At 36.6% G+C, this 15,980-nt stretch overlaps 1 protein-coding gene across 1 annotated transcript in view; it reads left to right on the forward strand.

The window, feature by feature from the left end:
• The first annotated feature begins 43 nt into the window (after positions 1 to 43).
• The window catches only part of LOC135481748 (protein ecdysoneless homolog), a 22,302-nt gene continuing 6,365 nt past the window's right edge, over positions 44 to 15,980 (forward strand). Inside the window, 6 exon segments of the mRNA XM_064761430.1 lie at positions 44 to 275; positions 11,047 to 11,164; positions 13,406 to 13,493; positions 13,859 to 13,901; positions 13,904 to 14,040; positions 15,159 to 15,299. Coding sequence (XP_064617500.1) covers positions 77 to 275; positions 11,047 to 11,164; positions 13,406 to 13,493; positions 13,859 to 13,901; positions 13,904 to 14,040; positions 15,159 to 15,299 — 726 coding nt within the window. The 5' untranslated portion in view covers positions 44 to 76.

Below are 15,980 nucleotides of genomic sequence, written 5' to 3' on the forward strand. Positions count from 1 at the left end.
GTGAGATAGTCGATCGGTCAGTACCTTGTTGTAACAAAGTGACGGTATTTCTGAGAGAGAATGAACAGCAACTAGAATGGCAGAACAGGCCAGGCTTCCTGCCGATGTGGTAGAATACTTTCTGTTTCCAGAAACTCCCATGTTTTTGGAGGATGCAGAGCTGGAAGAGCTTCTGCTACGGAAACATGACGAGTACATGGCGAGTTTGAGCCATCTCCTTATTGACTACATCTGGCAGAATGAACCCTTCACTCTGAAGCCGGTCCTGGGAGATGGTGAGTTTGGTTAATTACTTGAAGGTGTATAACTAATTACAACTATGGTTAATTACTTGAAGGTGTGTAACAAATTACAACTATAGATCCATTCTGAGAACGAGAAGGAGAAACCAAAAGTAATAATCACAGATTAAAAAATGTACCAGTTTCGAGCGCTGTTTCAGTATTGACTTTATTCCTTTTCTCATATTTGTTTAATTGCTTTGTAGAAAAAAATTGTCTTGAAGGTAATTTGGGAATTTGACATATGTCCACGTATATTGGATGTGGAAGTATGCGTAGTACCATGTGACAGGTATGATGTATTTGCATGATGGCTTGGTGGTATCCTCTTAATTGTTGGCATTGATGAATCACACAGTTCTCCTTTGAATGTTCAGTAATGTATTTCTTTGAAATGTATAACATTCAAAATTTTTAACAGTTTATGTGTTAAGACTACAAGTAGGCTTATATGATGATCTAAATTTCATGTACATGCAGTTTGTCTGATTTTTTGAAAGACTTTGGTATCATATAGATTGTCTAATTTTCTAAATTAAATCAGAATTAATCAGATTGCTCTGCTTCAGTAAAAGGTCATGGGATATGTAAATGTGAAATAATATGACTTCAGTAATATAGAAATTTTGAATGTCAGTCTTTATTTCAATGCCATCAGAAGCTATTCATTTTTCACATGGATTAAGCTTAATGAAGCCAAGGCAGTTAGGTTTTGTTGAGTCTGTGATATAGATAAGTAAAACATTCGCCTCACACAGAAATTGGAGAAAAAAAAACATATAATGATACCATTAATATGATAAATGTTTATTTAATTTCTAATTCATGATATGAAACAGTAGTATTGGTGTTGAACACCATGCTCAAGTGTCAGGTTTGGGTGGAACAAATTGGAGTGCATGGAGTAAATCTCCATTGATTGCCAGGTGCTTTACCCGACAAACGAACTGATTTAAAGCCACAGGCAAAACGCAGAGAGCTGAATTTAAATATGTAACCTCATTAGTCAGGCTTAAATTACATACCACATACATGTATACAGGTAGATTTTTGAAAATATAACAAGGCCTCGAGCTATGACGCAAAAAGTTTTGATTTATTAACCTGTCTTTTCATAGGGGTAGTGTTGAATATGTACATTGCAGGTTCAAAAGTAAAACATTGACTGGATGAATTCAGTATGAAATATTGTAGGTAATGTAGATGTAATAAGTCTTGCATGTATGTTTGTGCTGTAGTGAATTTAGAGTGCAATCACTGTAGTGATAATGGGGGTATGTTGGTTATGACTAAAAACTAAAAATTTTGATAAAACTAATTACCAAACTTAATCAAGTAGTTCAAAAAAGCTCTTTCAATTGTGAGGCATTTGTTGTTCTCGGTAAGGTGCAAATGACTTCACATTCACATGCAAAAATTGCATGAATAAATATTAATGAGCATTCATGAAAACATGAAAATTACATCCAGCATGCAGTTTCATTGCATGCATCTAAACTGTCTGGAAAAAGCTCACAATTATGTTATTTGTCCTGCATGTAAATGAAGTGGTAGATGCTGCTATATTTATTGATCTCTACATGTTTTTTGTCAGCACCTTTCACGCTTCAGTGTTCGTTACAGACTTTATGGGGGGGGCATTTATAAGCAGTCATGATGTAGATATTCACATGCAGAGTTTTTATTGGTCGTGTGAATTGTATAGTAGAATTGATCAAGTCTAAGTATACTTGTAACTCAAATTTTTATGATGCATATACATTTGAATATACAAGTACATTTACATCCAATATAAATATGGTAATGATTTCACACTGGCAGTGTCAGTGTTCTGGGATGACTTCTGAACCCAGACTTGCCTGGTATGTTTACATTGCTCTATCCAGGCTGAAATGGTAGTAGACAGGGTGTGCTGGTCTGCCACTTTGATAACAGCTGTTTAACATTAAGCTGCCATGCTTTCAGCTTACAGTAACTGCTCTGTACACAACCACTTGTTCAAATATACATGTACCCAAATGTACATGAAACCCTTAAAATTGAAGTTGACTGCTTGACCAGTGACTTGCCTTTTAATCTTTCATTACTGTATCTAGCCATATTTTAACCTTGCATTGTCTGATTTATTACAGTACTGCAGGTTTATATCCTGGACGAACAATTTACTTCTGTACTTTAACATTAAATATAACCTTCATAACAGAATGTGGATGAAAGTAATTGTGAACATACAGATTTTATGTGGAACAGTTAATTGGGTTGCTTACAACTCAGGAAAGGCTTGGTGCAAAATCTCTTTATCCATCTAGATTTGTGCATGCTTGTACTGTGCACAGTATATATACATTCAGACATGCACAGTCAACACATAGTCTAAACTGAACAAAAGAAAACATAGAAATGAGATACACATACGAAAACAATGTAGTGGGCTAGCAGTGGGCTTGCTTATGTCTTTTCTTTTTTTTTTGTAAAGAAATTTACCTCACCTATGTACATTCCCTTTCCTTGGGTTTTGCTGTAGTGTCATATGTTCAAACATTCTCAGGAATATTTTTGGTGGGAAACTAAAATACATGTAGATTTATACACAACCTGTAGCTGGCTACTCAAAATTATTCTGTTGAAAATACCAGGAGAAAGATACAGGTATTATTCAGAAATGGCTGTTTTAACCATGTGCTCCCAAAAGTAGAAAATCTATGGTAATGTGGAATGGGTGTTAAAGCATTTGACTATTACCTAGTTAACATAAATCACTGTTAGTTACAGCTGACATTTAGTACCAGTGCAGTGCCAGATCTAGTGAATGTTATTGGGACCAAGCCATAATCATACATCTAGCCACAAGTTTATGAGTAGAAGTGTACCAATGGCACAAGTTAACAAACCACATATGATGTACCTAGTCAAGCTTTCCATGAATGGTTCATGGCCATCAGCTCAACCTATAAACCAGCTCATGATTGTGTGTTGACATTTATGTGTAGATCATGTAGATAACATTTGATATCAGAACATAGTAAATCTTTGATCTGTGTTTTCAGCATGTTGAACATTTGTGATTCACAGGTACCTGTACATGTAGATACATGAGAATGAGGGATAGTATTGTCTCGTTAATAATTTACCTTTGCTGATGTTTTATAAAAATATGTCTTGAGACCCATGGCCATGCGAAAAAGAAAGCATACATTGCACAATGTGATAAGAAAAACCGTAAATTGTAAATAAAGGAAGGAATTCTTCTCATAGCTTAACTTCATCTACATGTAGTTGCTAAACCATGAATAATTGAACATGCCAGCTGCTGAAAATGTGGATTTATTGGATTTTTTTTTAGTGTTCCACGATTAATATCAGCTTGCATGTCCAGAGGGCGTATTAGTGATGTTTATTCATGTTACATAACTTGTCAAAGCAATGCATTTAATATTAGCTTGCAGGTGCTCAGAGACGTTGACCTTAACTACCATTTGACAATAGTTAAGAGATTCAAAATACTGAGCATGGAGTTTAAGAAAATCAAAAGTATGCTATAAGCTAGAGAAAAACTGAAAATATTTCAGTAAAACTCATTTCTGAAGAAGACACTTCTTTTGAGATATGTGGCGCACAGGATGTCTTTATCAGTTCTCTGAAAGGTTTGTTTTGACTAAATATCCGCATCACACTGTCCCACCTATCTGACAATCATCCCAAAAGAACCTCTGTTGCCAATCATTCATCAGCTATGGCTTTCTTCTTACTTCTCTGTAATCTTGTGGAGTCCAGCCTCCACAGAATGGTGTATGGGAACCTCATATTTATAAGTGACAACTTTACCATCTCATTACAGAAATGTGTACCACTGCAAAGTTTACTCTCTATTACATATATTCACAATCTGTGTTCAAATAGAAGGCTTTAACATTTTACAATCTATATGTTTTCTTCGTTTGAAAAGTACTAGTTTTTATCCCATCTGAAGGAAAAATTTGTTCAGAGAATTGCCATCTATACATACTGTTTTTAATAATATTGTTTGCTTGATTTTAACGTAGTTTTAATTTAAATGTTAATCATTAAATTACATTCGATATTCTTTGTTTATGTATTTCGTCACTTGCAAGTGCAACACCCTTTACATTTCGACGACAGGTTTCAGTCCGTACATGGCAGACAGATGCATCACACATGTTTTGCATTGCAGTTTAATTTTATAACCTCCGCTATGAGCGATCAGAATGACAAACTTACCCTTCAATGGCTATATGTAAAAGGGTTTTTATGAATGGTTTCAGTCTTTGTCAAGGAGGTCAATTTTCAAACTGTGTGTGTGTGCACAAGCTCCTCAGACATGTGGACATGTGCCTTTATTTGGGATTTTGAAACAAGACATTTCATTGGTCAGGTAATTTTCATTGGTCAGGTAAATTTCATTAGGCCAATCACAGGTCACATTAAGTACATGTAGTAGTCTACACTCATTGATGCAAGAAGCCATTTTCATGTCAGTTACTGATGTTGATGGTCAGTCATTTTCTGTTTTAACTGGCATAAAGATCTGACGGATTTTCTTGTAATTGAAATGAATGAACTACCAACTGAAAGCACACTGTACTTGCCAACATGTGAAATTATTGTTCTCCTGGAGTTTGCACGGTGATGGAGAATTGATGTCTACATGGTTTAGGAGATCAACAGGCGATCAACCAGTAAGAATGGATGTATGGGAAGAATGTATTGAAGAGTCTGAAAAACATAGAAATTAATATTACTTTATCTGATTAATGGTATTGGGTAGTTATATATTTAAAAAAACTCAGTATGGCTCTATTTCAGGGCAGTTAGATCTGAAAAAAACTCAAAATGACCTTAAAAAAGTCAATATTTCTGATAGGGTAGTTTACATTTTGACATGAACCCCTAGCTTGACCACACATCTGCAGTGTAGATCAGTTTAATACATACCCACAAGTACTTATATACCTAATGCTGATGTAAAACTATGATATTTGTAAGAAGACAAAATCATGTAGTAAAACTGGCGCTTGTGTTGCTTTTGATTGGCAGATTTTTGTATCAGAGAACAGTTATGAACCAATCAAGTAGCTCTAAACATTGTTGACGATAGATGGCATACAATGTTTATTCTTCCCCTTTCATCCGGTGTTCTGAGTTACATTTATGGGATAAATAAGATTTAATAATAAGCTAAAAGGGATAAGAGATGAAGTTATTGTAAATACAAAACAGTGGTTGAACTCATGATGCTCATTCACACATGTAATGCAGTAATTCTGAGGTTGAAGAAGGGAAGAATAATTTCTTTAGTGGTTTATTTAGGAGATGTCATTTTTTGGACCGTTCTTGTCTAAATCGTGCCCATACCCTTCAGAATGATAAATCCTGACTGATTACAGAGGTGTCATGGTTCCCTATTGTTTTGGCAGTGGTTAGACATCCTGATGGGATGATAACCACTGGTCTAATGACCAGTGACTGATGGGTATTATTTGTACTGTCACAGACTGCAACATGAATCACTCCCCATTTGCTGTATTATATTTGCCTGTATAGTTACCCATTGACAGCATCATTAATTGACAGTATCATTAGCGCTGACTGAGTGATACAAGTGACCTTGCTACTGTTACAAATAGGATAGGTTAGGCTTTACTAGGTTTACTAATCTAACAGATGGAGAGTATACCTGATAGTCAGCTTCCTGATTGAACTGCACTGCCAACTAATTATATAGCATTGTTGTTATGCACATGTAGCTGTCACAATGCTATAAATTATCATTGTGTAATTTTCACTTCAGTTCTGATATAATTGTATTCAGGTACACACGCACAAGTAGAATCAATTTGCTTATCGTTTGATAATTTTCTTTTGATCTCATGATTAACATCATTCAGATTTAACGCTATTGCTGTGCTGGTATTTGTCCATTGTTTACAAAGTGGCACTAATATACTGTAAGTACAGTTTGTAGGTGCTATAGTTGTAGCCTCCTTGTCTTGTGGTATAGAATCATCATGCATTTTTCAGGGCATGAGTACCAGTTTTATAGTGGATCCACGTTGTGCTGGTTAAGCCAGATTAATGAATACATGTATTATTCAAATATAGCACTATTGTTTGCTTTGCATTGAAATACTTTTATTGTTCAGTTCTCATAGTTGTGAATGTACATATCTAAATGTATATAATCTGATGTGAAATCATGATAGATTTTCCATAACATTGCTGTGCCATTTTACTTGATCAACTGGTTTTGATGTATCAACATTAAGACTTACAGTGTATGGAAGCCATATTGTTTAAAGTGTAACCCCAGCGCTGGGCTTTCCAAACTGCACATATATGCTTTCATGTTCCCCAATCGATTCTGATTGTTTAAAATGTTGAAAAAAGAAGAAAAACAGTAGAATTTGGGGAACAAACATCAAAATCTACTCCACTAGGATCGAGCCACAGTTGATCTTGTGATGATACAAGGCGAAACATTCTCTGTAAGGATGTGACGCTTCACTATATGTACAACACAGACAGCAGGAGACAATGGCTACACTTGTACAGCTAATTTCCAGATTATTCCAAGCCGAAGTGTTTCTTGCAGCTTTAATAGCTCAAGGCAGGGTACTGTAAAGTTACATGTAGATACTTGACCTAAAAATGCCACAGATTGAGAAAATATGGATCACATCTCATCATAAACACCCCTTTCATTAGGAAGGAGTTGCTTTGTTACTTGCTTGTTTGAAACAGCATACTGCAGGGAGCGGGTAGCCTTTGCCCTACAACGGCCACGAGGGGTCAGGGCAGCCCTCCGGCTCAGTTACACCTAGCCTATATACTGCTGTGCGTACATGATACCCCACAGCATGCAGTACCTTAGAACCCAGGCAAAATTTAAATTGGAATCTCAGTGTTACCAATCACTGTTTCCATTCAATATAATTCAAGCCTTGTTTATTTTTGACGGTAAATATAAAGATTAGATTGATTTTTACTTTCACGGGTGTTGAGCAACAGATTGTTTTCTTCACTGCAACTCACACCCGGCAGATCTTCACGGCATGATGTCACCCAGTCAGGGTTGCGTGGCCGATTAGATAGGCAGACAATCCAACTTTAATGGGTTTTTTTAAGTAGAACTAGCTAAAATAATATTTTTTAAAATGCATTTTACATGCAAACATGGCAAAAACCTTTTATGGGAACATTTAATTTTAATATGAAAATAAAGGCATTGGGGTTCTCCTTTAAAATGAAAGAATACACTAGACCATATGACTTTACCCATAATTTATATGTCGCGATATCCTATAAAAATTTAATAATCATATTTTTTCATAACTAAGATATCACAGTTAACTGCCAAAGTGGGCTAGAACGCACACATCGAGGAATGGAAAGAAATGGGAAGTTATTTCTGTAACCTGAGAACGCAGCTGTTTCTTCTGATGTCACCCAAACCATGTTTTATCTGTTAGCATAAAAGTGAGAAGGGTATGAGTGATGCATATCCCGTTGTCTCATAAGAATTTCAGATTAACTATATTGACCATTCAAATTATGATTTATAGAGTTACAGGCATGTGATAAAGATTGGCTCTTTCCACCTCTCTGCTGAAATTTCTTAAGGGTATATTTTTTACTGTCTTTAAACATATACAGTACTGGTATCCATCCCAGTAGTAGCGCAGATGGTAATCCTGTGTTAGACAGAAGCTTTTCTAATGTAAGGCGTCTGTATCTACATGCACTCAGTTCAGACTGGATGGTGCACAGACTGAGAGGCCTATAGTTTCCTCGGGCCTTTTTGTTTAATTTCCCCTGATTAATAATACATGTATTAAATTCTTATGCCCAGTACAGCTGTCAGCTCTTGATAAGAAACTTAAAGCGGGTAAATCATTTGCAGAAATCTATACTACTGTACAGGTATAGCCTGCAAGTTATTATTTGAGTGACTTTGTGCCTGACATTTTAATTTTGTGGAGGACAATTTTTTTCTTCTGATTTTCAGGGTCCGGATTTAATATCTCAGCTGTCCACATTTAATATCTTAGCTGTCCACATTTGATATCTTAGCTGCCCGCATTTAGTATCTCATTGGTTGTTTGTAACTGACCAAAAGTCTTTGGGCTCTCCAGTTTCCTAAAACTTATAAAACTGACTGTCATGGTGAATGTGAAAAAAATTCTTCAGTATAGTGTTCAACAGCAATCTGATAAAATAAATAACTATATATATCCCCAAAGTTTCATAAACCTGAACAAATTTCGCAGTCTTGGTGAATGATGATTATAACTGTTATATGTTATAATAATGACAGAAATATGAGAGTAGAGTGGTGGTAGATAAATACAGTGTATATGGGAATTGCCTTCATGTCCCACAGCATGAATAATAAATGAGTAGCTGGGAGGTGAAGCCACAGTTGTTGTTTGTAGTAGTAAATGTGTGCCAGCTAGTCACGTAGGTTATATACTAGACATGTAGCCTAGTGGAGCCTGCCTCTGTCGCCTACAAGGGCCTCTGTATCAATGCTTCATGTGCCTAGCCTCGAACAAAAACCTTACAAAGTTCTGCTGATATATATTTATATACTGGGTCACATTGATTATGTGTGATTGCCTTTGTTTCCATCCCTGACCCAGATAGACTGATCAATATCAGTCCTGACATAGTATGAACCTGTCTGAAGGATTGATTGTTGAAGCCTCTGAATTTCTGGCTTTTGATCTGTAAGAAGAAAAGCCTCTTCTTACTACTGACCTGGGCTCTCCTTATTATTGACCTGGAGTCTTCTTATTACTGACCTGGTCTCTGCTCTTATTGCAGAGACCAGCCTCCTTAACTACAGACCTGGCTTTCTCTGACTAGTCACTAGAGATCTGGTCTCTTCTTAACTACAGGACTGGTCTTCTCCTGCTTCAGGTCTGCCCTCCTCTTAACTACAAATCTGACCTCTTAATTAGACCTCTTGCTAGTCATTTTAGATTTGGCCTCCTCTTAACTGCAGACCTAGTCTCTCTTAACTATAAATGTGGCCTCCTCTTAACTACAGACCTGGCCTCCTCTTGCTACAGATCTGGCCTCCTCCTGACTACAGGTCTGACCCCCTTGACTACAGACCTTGTCTTGTCTCACCAGTCACAACATATCTGGAGTCCTCTAACTACAGACCTGACGTCCTCTATCTACAGACCTGAACAACTACATGTATAGATCAGGTTTCCCCTAACTGTAGACCTTGCCTCCTCTCACTGCAGAACTGGCCTCCTCTTCCTACTTTAATACTTCGCCAACTCTAACTAAATACCTGGTTTTTCTCTTATTACAGTGCATATACATTCCTGACCTCATTGTGTTACTATCTATTCGTCATCTTACCACTATCTATTCGTCATCTTACCACTTTACCACTTTTAGCTTTTACTTGGCCAACTCTTACTACATGTATGTTCTTATGTACCTGGTCTTGGCTTACTGTAAATGCTCTTATATTGTATGGTCTTATAACCAATGACATGATTTGTTGCTTTATGGTGGGGTAGATTATTTTCCCAGAGAAAGAAATAAAATATTGCCAATAAACCGTGGTCATTTTTCATAGAATGGGTTTAACGCTGAGATGAGTCATAAAGAAAGGATGGTAAAACATTTATTCTAGCTTTTTTGCTTGGTGTTGAGAATTTGGGAGAAAGCACATGCCCTGATTTGATGAGAGTCAGGGCACTGAGTCTTGTGTCATGCCTGGGCCCAGTTTCACAAAGATATCAACTCATACATGTACGATAATGTCACATGTAGGACAATGTTACGGTGATAGTGACATACCCGGTACAAAATATCATTGAGGATTAGAATCCGATGAGTCAGGTGGGGCTCTCTCTGGCTCATGCAGTTAAAGAGCTGGCCAGTGAGGTGGCAGGTTCAAATGTAGCTCTCAGTGCTTCTGCTGCAGCTTTAAGACAATGGATGGATCCAACACATCCGATGTCCCACCACCCCTTCTCGAAACAAGGTTGCTTTTCATTTCATTCCCGGTGAAAGCACTTGTGACGTCATGACGTCACAGAAGGATGGAACAATTCTAGCCAGTGTGTGGGACATCCAGTTGACCTATTTGCAACAAAACTGCTTAAGATTGGTCAACTGCGTGTCCTTGATTGACAGTTCAGAAAGGTGTATAGTTTCGTCAGATCTGTGGCTAGTAACACTCCATTTTCTGATATCCATAAACCTGACTGCTCTCATATAAGTGAAACGTTCTCCAGTATGGTACTGAACACCAATAAATTTAGTGACTCAGTGCCATATATTTGATGGTATTGGGAAGGCTGGTGTACAAGGATCCAATAAAGATCTACTAGTATATTCATGAACAAAATAATGTTGAAATTAATACGAACAACTGGTATTCAAGCACTGGTACATCTATATATAAATACGTCCACTAACTTTTATTTATGTTTGCATAGACATTTATGTGTGTGTAAATTCAGCGCCAAAAGTGATATTTTGTGACATTGAAAATTTTGGGACGAAGGTGTAGGTTATTTACCTTATTGTTAGATACAATTTTATATTTTCTTGTTATATTTATACAATTTTGAGCATTTTATTGTTGCGTTCGGCTCACGTCAGAAATTTCTGATGTTTGGAGCTTGCTTGATTGAACCAAAATTTGTCCTCGAAATGTACATCTGTACATCATAGCATGAAGGTGGATATTGACACCATGTTGTTTTTTGTGCTTCAGTGGATTTGCCACCCCATTTGTATGGCCGTGTTCACTTTGGCGACAATATCGATGATGAGTGGTTCATTGTCTACCTTCTCTTGGAGCTTACCAAACAGTTTCCAAACCTCATCGTCAGGTAAGTACTAGGTGATTAAGTGTTCAGACACACACTTCAGTACCCTTTTTGTTGTCATGGCAGCGGACCAGTGGTCAGTTATAGCCCCTTTTATCTTCTTCCACAAGTACTTGTTGGAGGTTGTACAGAACACTAAATCTGGCTGTTTATTTTCATTTGTACCACTGAGCGTGTCCCAAGTTCAAGTTTATTAGCTGGAGATATACATGTTTGATTGTATTGTATATAGCTGGGAGCTTGTGCCTTCTTTAGCTGTGTAATATGTGCATGTGTTCCAGCAGAGTCATTGAAGCATATCAAGATGAGACAGAGTTAAGCAGAGTCTGAACTAGAACATGGTGACATGCTTTGAATTTAGGCAGGTGTGAAATACTGTAATCACATTGGAATGTCTATTGATGCATTAGGGCCCAGCAATTTTATTTGTTGTTTTACTGGCTGAATAAAAAAATTTTGAATGTTGGATTAGTGTAAAATTTGTGGAAAATGTAGACAGTTTTTCGCCTTTAATTAGATATATTTACAGAATTGGAAAGGCTTGAAAAAGAGGAGAATCATAAAAACATTGCAAGCGGGCACAATATTAAGGGTGATTTTTAGTTTAATGTTTATTTCATTTTTACACTCACCTTTATAACATAAAATAAAATTGATGCCGCCTTAGCAACAATGCTCCTTTCATGAATCTGAAAGTAAGAAATGTTGACAAACATGTCAATGCCCATAAAAGCTGTGGATGAGTGAAAAGCTTTGGGGTACTTTCTGTTTGTTCACACGGTTAAGGGCAAACTGTGTGAAGTATGTTCCACAGCTGGTGGTAATTCAGATTAGCCCGGCCTGTAGCCTGTAGCGTTCACACAAGGTTTGTGGACATGTGTGAAGTCCAAGTCTGTGTGAGACATGACAGATTTCTGACATATGTTTTTTTACAAAACGTTTTCTTCTCAAAGTGAGTTTTATGAGCAAATTTTTTTTTTCACAAGCTTTGTTGAACGAATTTTCAGTACATGTACATATATAAATAACATGGAGGAGGAGGGAAGGCCTTGTAAATATGTATTGGATTTTAAGGTTTCTTGAGGTGCTACATTTGTTTTACTTCTGTGATTTTCAGGACTATTTTTAACTGAATCATATTTCTTAAATTCTCTGTAGTATGTAATCACTGTTTATACATGTTAGATTAGAGGCTCACTTAGTGAATGTGTTGTGACTACCTGTAAAGTATTTCAGCTGTATAATTCTTCGAGAAAGTTTGTCAGTCGCAGTTAGTTCCTGAAGTTTATCTAAAACGATGCTACGCATACACTTGTAATAGATGAGAGGATTTATTAATATCCTATAAGTCACGCTCGGATTTGAACTCTGACCATCTCCGCATCCATTATGCTGACACTCCACCAGTTTGGCTTACTAAAGAAAGCTCCGTCTAGCTACAGCTAGCATTCTAAAGCTGTGTCAGTTACACTGCTCCCCACATAAATCCCGTCAAGGACACACACATAGCCAGGACCCACTTTCCTTATGAAAATCTTTTTAGCCAGGGCACCTGTGTAATGCCGAAGAGATTGACTCGTATCTCCTGATCTCGACTCCAGCACTCTACCACCTGAGCTTAATTAACTACGTGGTACTTCTAGTATAAGCACTTTAAAGAAGCACCCATTGTAAACCTTGTCATCTCCAAGAGCTTCTATAAGGACAGAGGTTTCTTACTCTACATTATTCTATTGATTGTAAAAAGGTGTTGTAAAGTTTGCTTGGAAGATAAGGTGATACTTGGTTGAAAAAATGTCGGTTTCAGTGCCAAAAAATAATATATTATGACCTTTATTAACCTTCAATATTGCATTTTGAGGGCAAACTTTTAGTCCAATACTAAAAGATTTGATTTCCATGTCATCTATAAAATATTTCACATGTACCCCCAAATCTTCTACCTTTTCTGCAGTCAATATTTGAAACTTCTGAGAGAACGATGGGTGTAGAGAAATAATTCGCACGCTTTTATGAAGCTTGCATCTTTAGTGACAGGACCAAATCATTTTCTTACTGCTTTTGTGCATCATTTCCACTAAAATTATCTGTGCTTTCTGATGCAGGTAAAACTTGTGAAAGTGTCAACTCTTAATATGCATGGCTTTCTGAAGTAGCTGTCGACACACTCGTACTGTTTCTGTATTTATACAAACCATTGTTTGCCTAATAAGTGCTCTGATATATATGTTATCTTTATTACAGAGTGAATGATAATGATGGAGAGTTCATCCTTATTGAAGCCGCAGAAGTGCTGCCTAAATGGGCAAATCCTGAGAGTGCAGAAAACAGAGTGAGTACCAAATTATTATGCTGTTTATTTATTAAAGGGACATAGGATAAACACTGAATGGCTTATCTTGATGAAGAAGACCTTATAAACATCCTGTCTTGATGACAATTAAGTGCACACTAAACTTATTCTTATGACATCTGTGACTCATCAGCTAAGAGTATTTTAGATATGGTTGTGAAATGCATTTGATAATTCCAATATTTGTTGATTACAAACTTTATATTAAAATTGAGGTAAAATTGACAGATTAATCCAATGATTCAGTCATAGAGAATTTTGTATATAAATTTACATATCAGTATTAGCCAATTAATGTGAAAAAATAAATTGCTGTCATGGATGTACAAATTTTGTCTGTGCAGGTGTACATGTACAAGGGCCAGGTGCATCTTATACCTATCCCAGAATCCCGGCGGAGATGACCTCACTTCCTCTCTTCCTCTCTACCATACGGGATGCTGTCACCTGTGTACGAGATAGTCCATCAGACACCTGTGCATCTGACGAGATACAAACTGCGATTCATAACAAGCTCAGCTGGTTAGTACATTCACTTAATTTTGATACAGTTGTGATTCTTTGTTATTTTTGTCCATAGTATTGTGGTATCCTAATTGGTCAACCGTTTTACAGTACTCATTAACTGGGATTGAACTTTATGGACATCGCACTGGGCTGATTCCAGAAAGCAATTGCTGGTTGAAGTCAAAATGTGAAATGCAATTATAGAGGTTTATTTTGCAGGGGTCTTGAAATTTCGAATTTTGACCACCACATAATAAGACAAAGGTGTCAAATTTCAGCTTGTTCTGCCAAAAAACTAAAAAAAAACATGACTTAAGTCAGGAAAGGCTTTGTGTAATCAGCCGCAGAAAATGTCAAACTGTAACCTCAGTAATCAGTCAGCTTGTCAGATGCCAGACTACGTCTTTAGAATAAGCTCTCACAGCTGAACACAAGGTATAATTTTCTTTGGCTACAAGTACACGATTGTTAGAAGGGGTAAGCATATTCCAGGCTATATCCTGTAGTTGTGATAGACATGTTGACAGATTGGTCCAGACGATTCACAGGTGTTGTAAGCTGTTTGATGGCCTTATGACTGATAGCACTGGATCTAACCTGTAAATTGGGACAGTTCTGCAGGAATAACACAGTTTCAGCTTCAACTCATTCATAAACCAGATTTGTGAATGATTTGATGCACTTTTAGCCTCTCAATTAATTTTTGAAGCTATCTTGGCATGTTAGTTGATCTAAAAATGAAATGAAATCTGGAAGACTGATATTTATAAACACTTGATGTGTGACGTACTTTCTCTTTAACTCCTACATGTAAACAAGCACATGTGCATGTACATTTGTGAACATCTACATTGTTTAATGAACCTTTACTCAGATGACTAGATATTCACCAGTTAGGCCTCTTGTTCAAATCCAACTCTCAGAAACTCTGCTATGGTCTCATATCTGGAGATGTGTTATCTGGCGAGCTTCTGTCTTATCCTCTAAACTCTTCTCCCACTCATAAACCTGATAGCTGTAATGTGGGTAAGTATTCTGGGAAAGGTGTTCAAAATGCCAATCAAAAAAGATTTATACCCCAAAGTAAGCCTTGTGAAATGTCTTCAGGTCCTCCCATCTAATGTCTTTTCATTGCAGTTTTCCGCAGAAGGCCTGGAGAGTAAGCACAGAACCCACTGTTATGTTCCAGCAGCACTGGCTGCAGTATTGAGCCACAAACCCAGCCTGATAGCCCCAGCTGTACAGGCTTTCTACTACAGGGATCCTATAGACCTTAAGGTAAATTCTTTTAAAGGAGAAGAAAAAATGGTGCCAAAATCAGATGAAAGAGCATCAAAACTTATTGCAAATATGACATTTAATATTTTTTTGGATTTTTTTTTTCAAGAGAAAGGATATTTGAAAATATTTTTGTTAGTGGGTATTTGGGACCAACTTTTGGTATTTTATCGTTGTTGCATAATACTGTTCTAAATATGGATGTGAGGCTTGTCTGATAAGCTTATGTGAATGTAAATTTGTTGTTTATATAGAAACATATACATTTAACATAAATTATGACAATATTTATGAACAAATAATATTTATTTGATCCAAATTGAGGTTTAATGCATTTGTTATCTGAAAAGAACAAATTCTAGTGCAAAAATATTTATTAAACCTGTATTACATCCTCATTATGACATTATTAAACAAAGACTATAAATACCAAAAGGTTGTCCCAAATACCCACCATGCAAAAATTTAATTTCAAGTGTTTGTTTCTCATTAAGGAAAAATCGGAAAAAATATTGAGACCACATTTAGGAATAACTTCTCACACTCTTTTAATCTGAACTTTGTGTCACTTTTATCTTTTCTTCACCATTAACATGGACTGGGTCAGAGTCACAGTTATTGCCAACTTGCACTTGTTTTTGGACATCTCTCCACAGCTTGTCCAACAAATACAACATTGAC

Source organism: Liolophura sinensis, chromosome 1 (genome assembly GCF_032854445.1).
Source record: "Liolophura sinensis isolate JHLJ2023 chromosome 1, CUHK_Ljap_v2, whole genome shotgun sequence".
Lineage (NCBI taxonomy): Eukaryota > Metazoa > Mollusca > Polyplacophora > Chitonida > Chitonidae > Liolophura > Liolophura sinensis.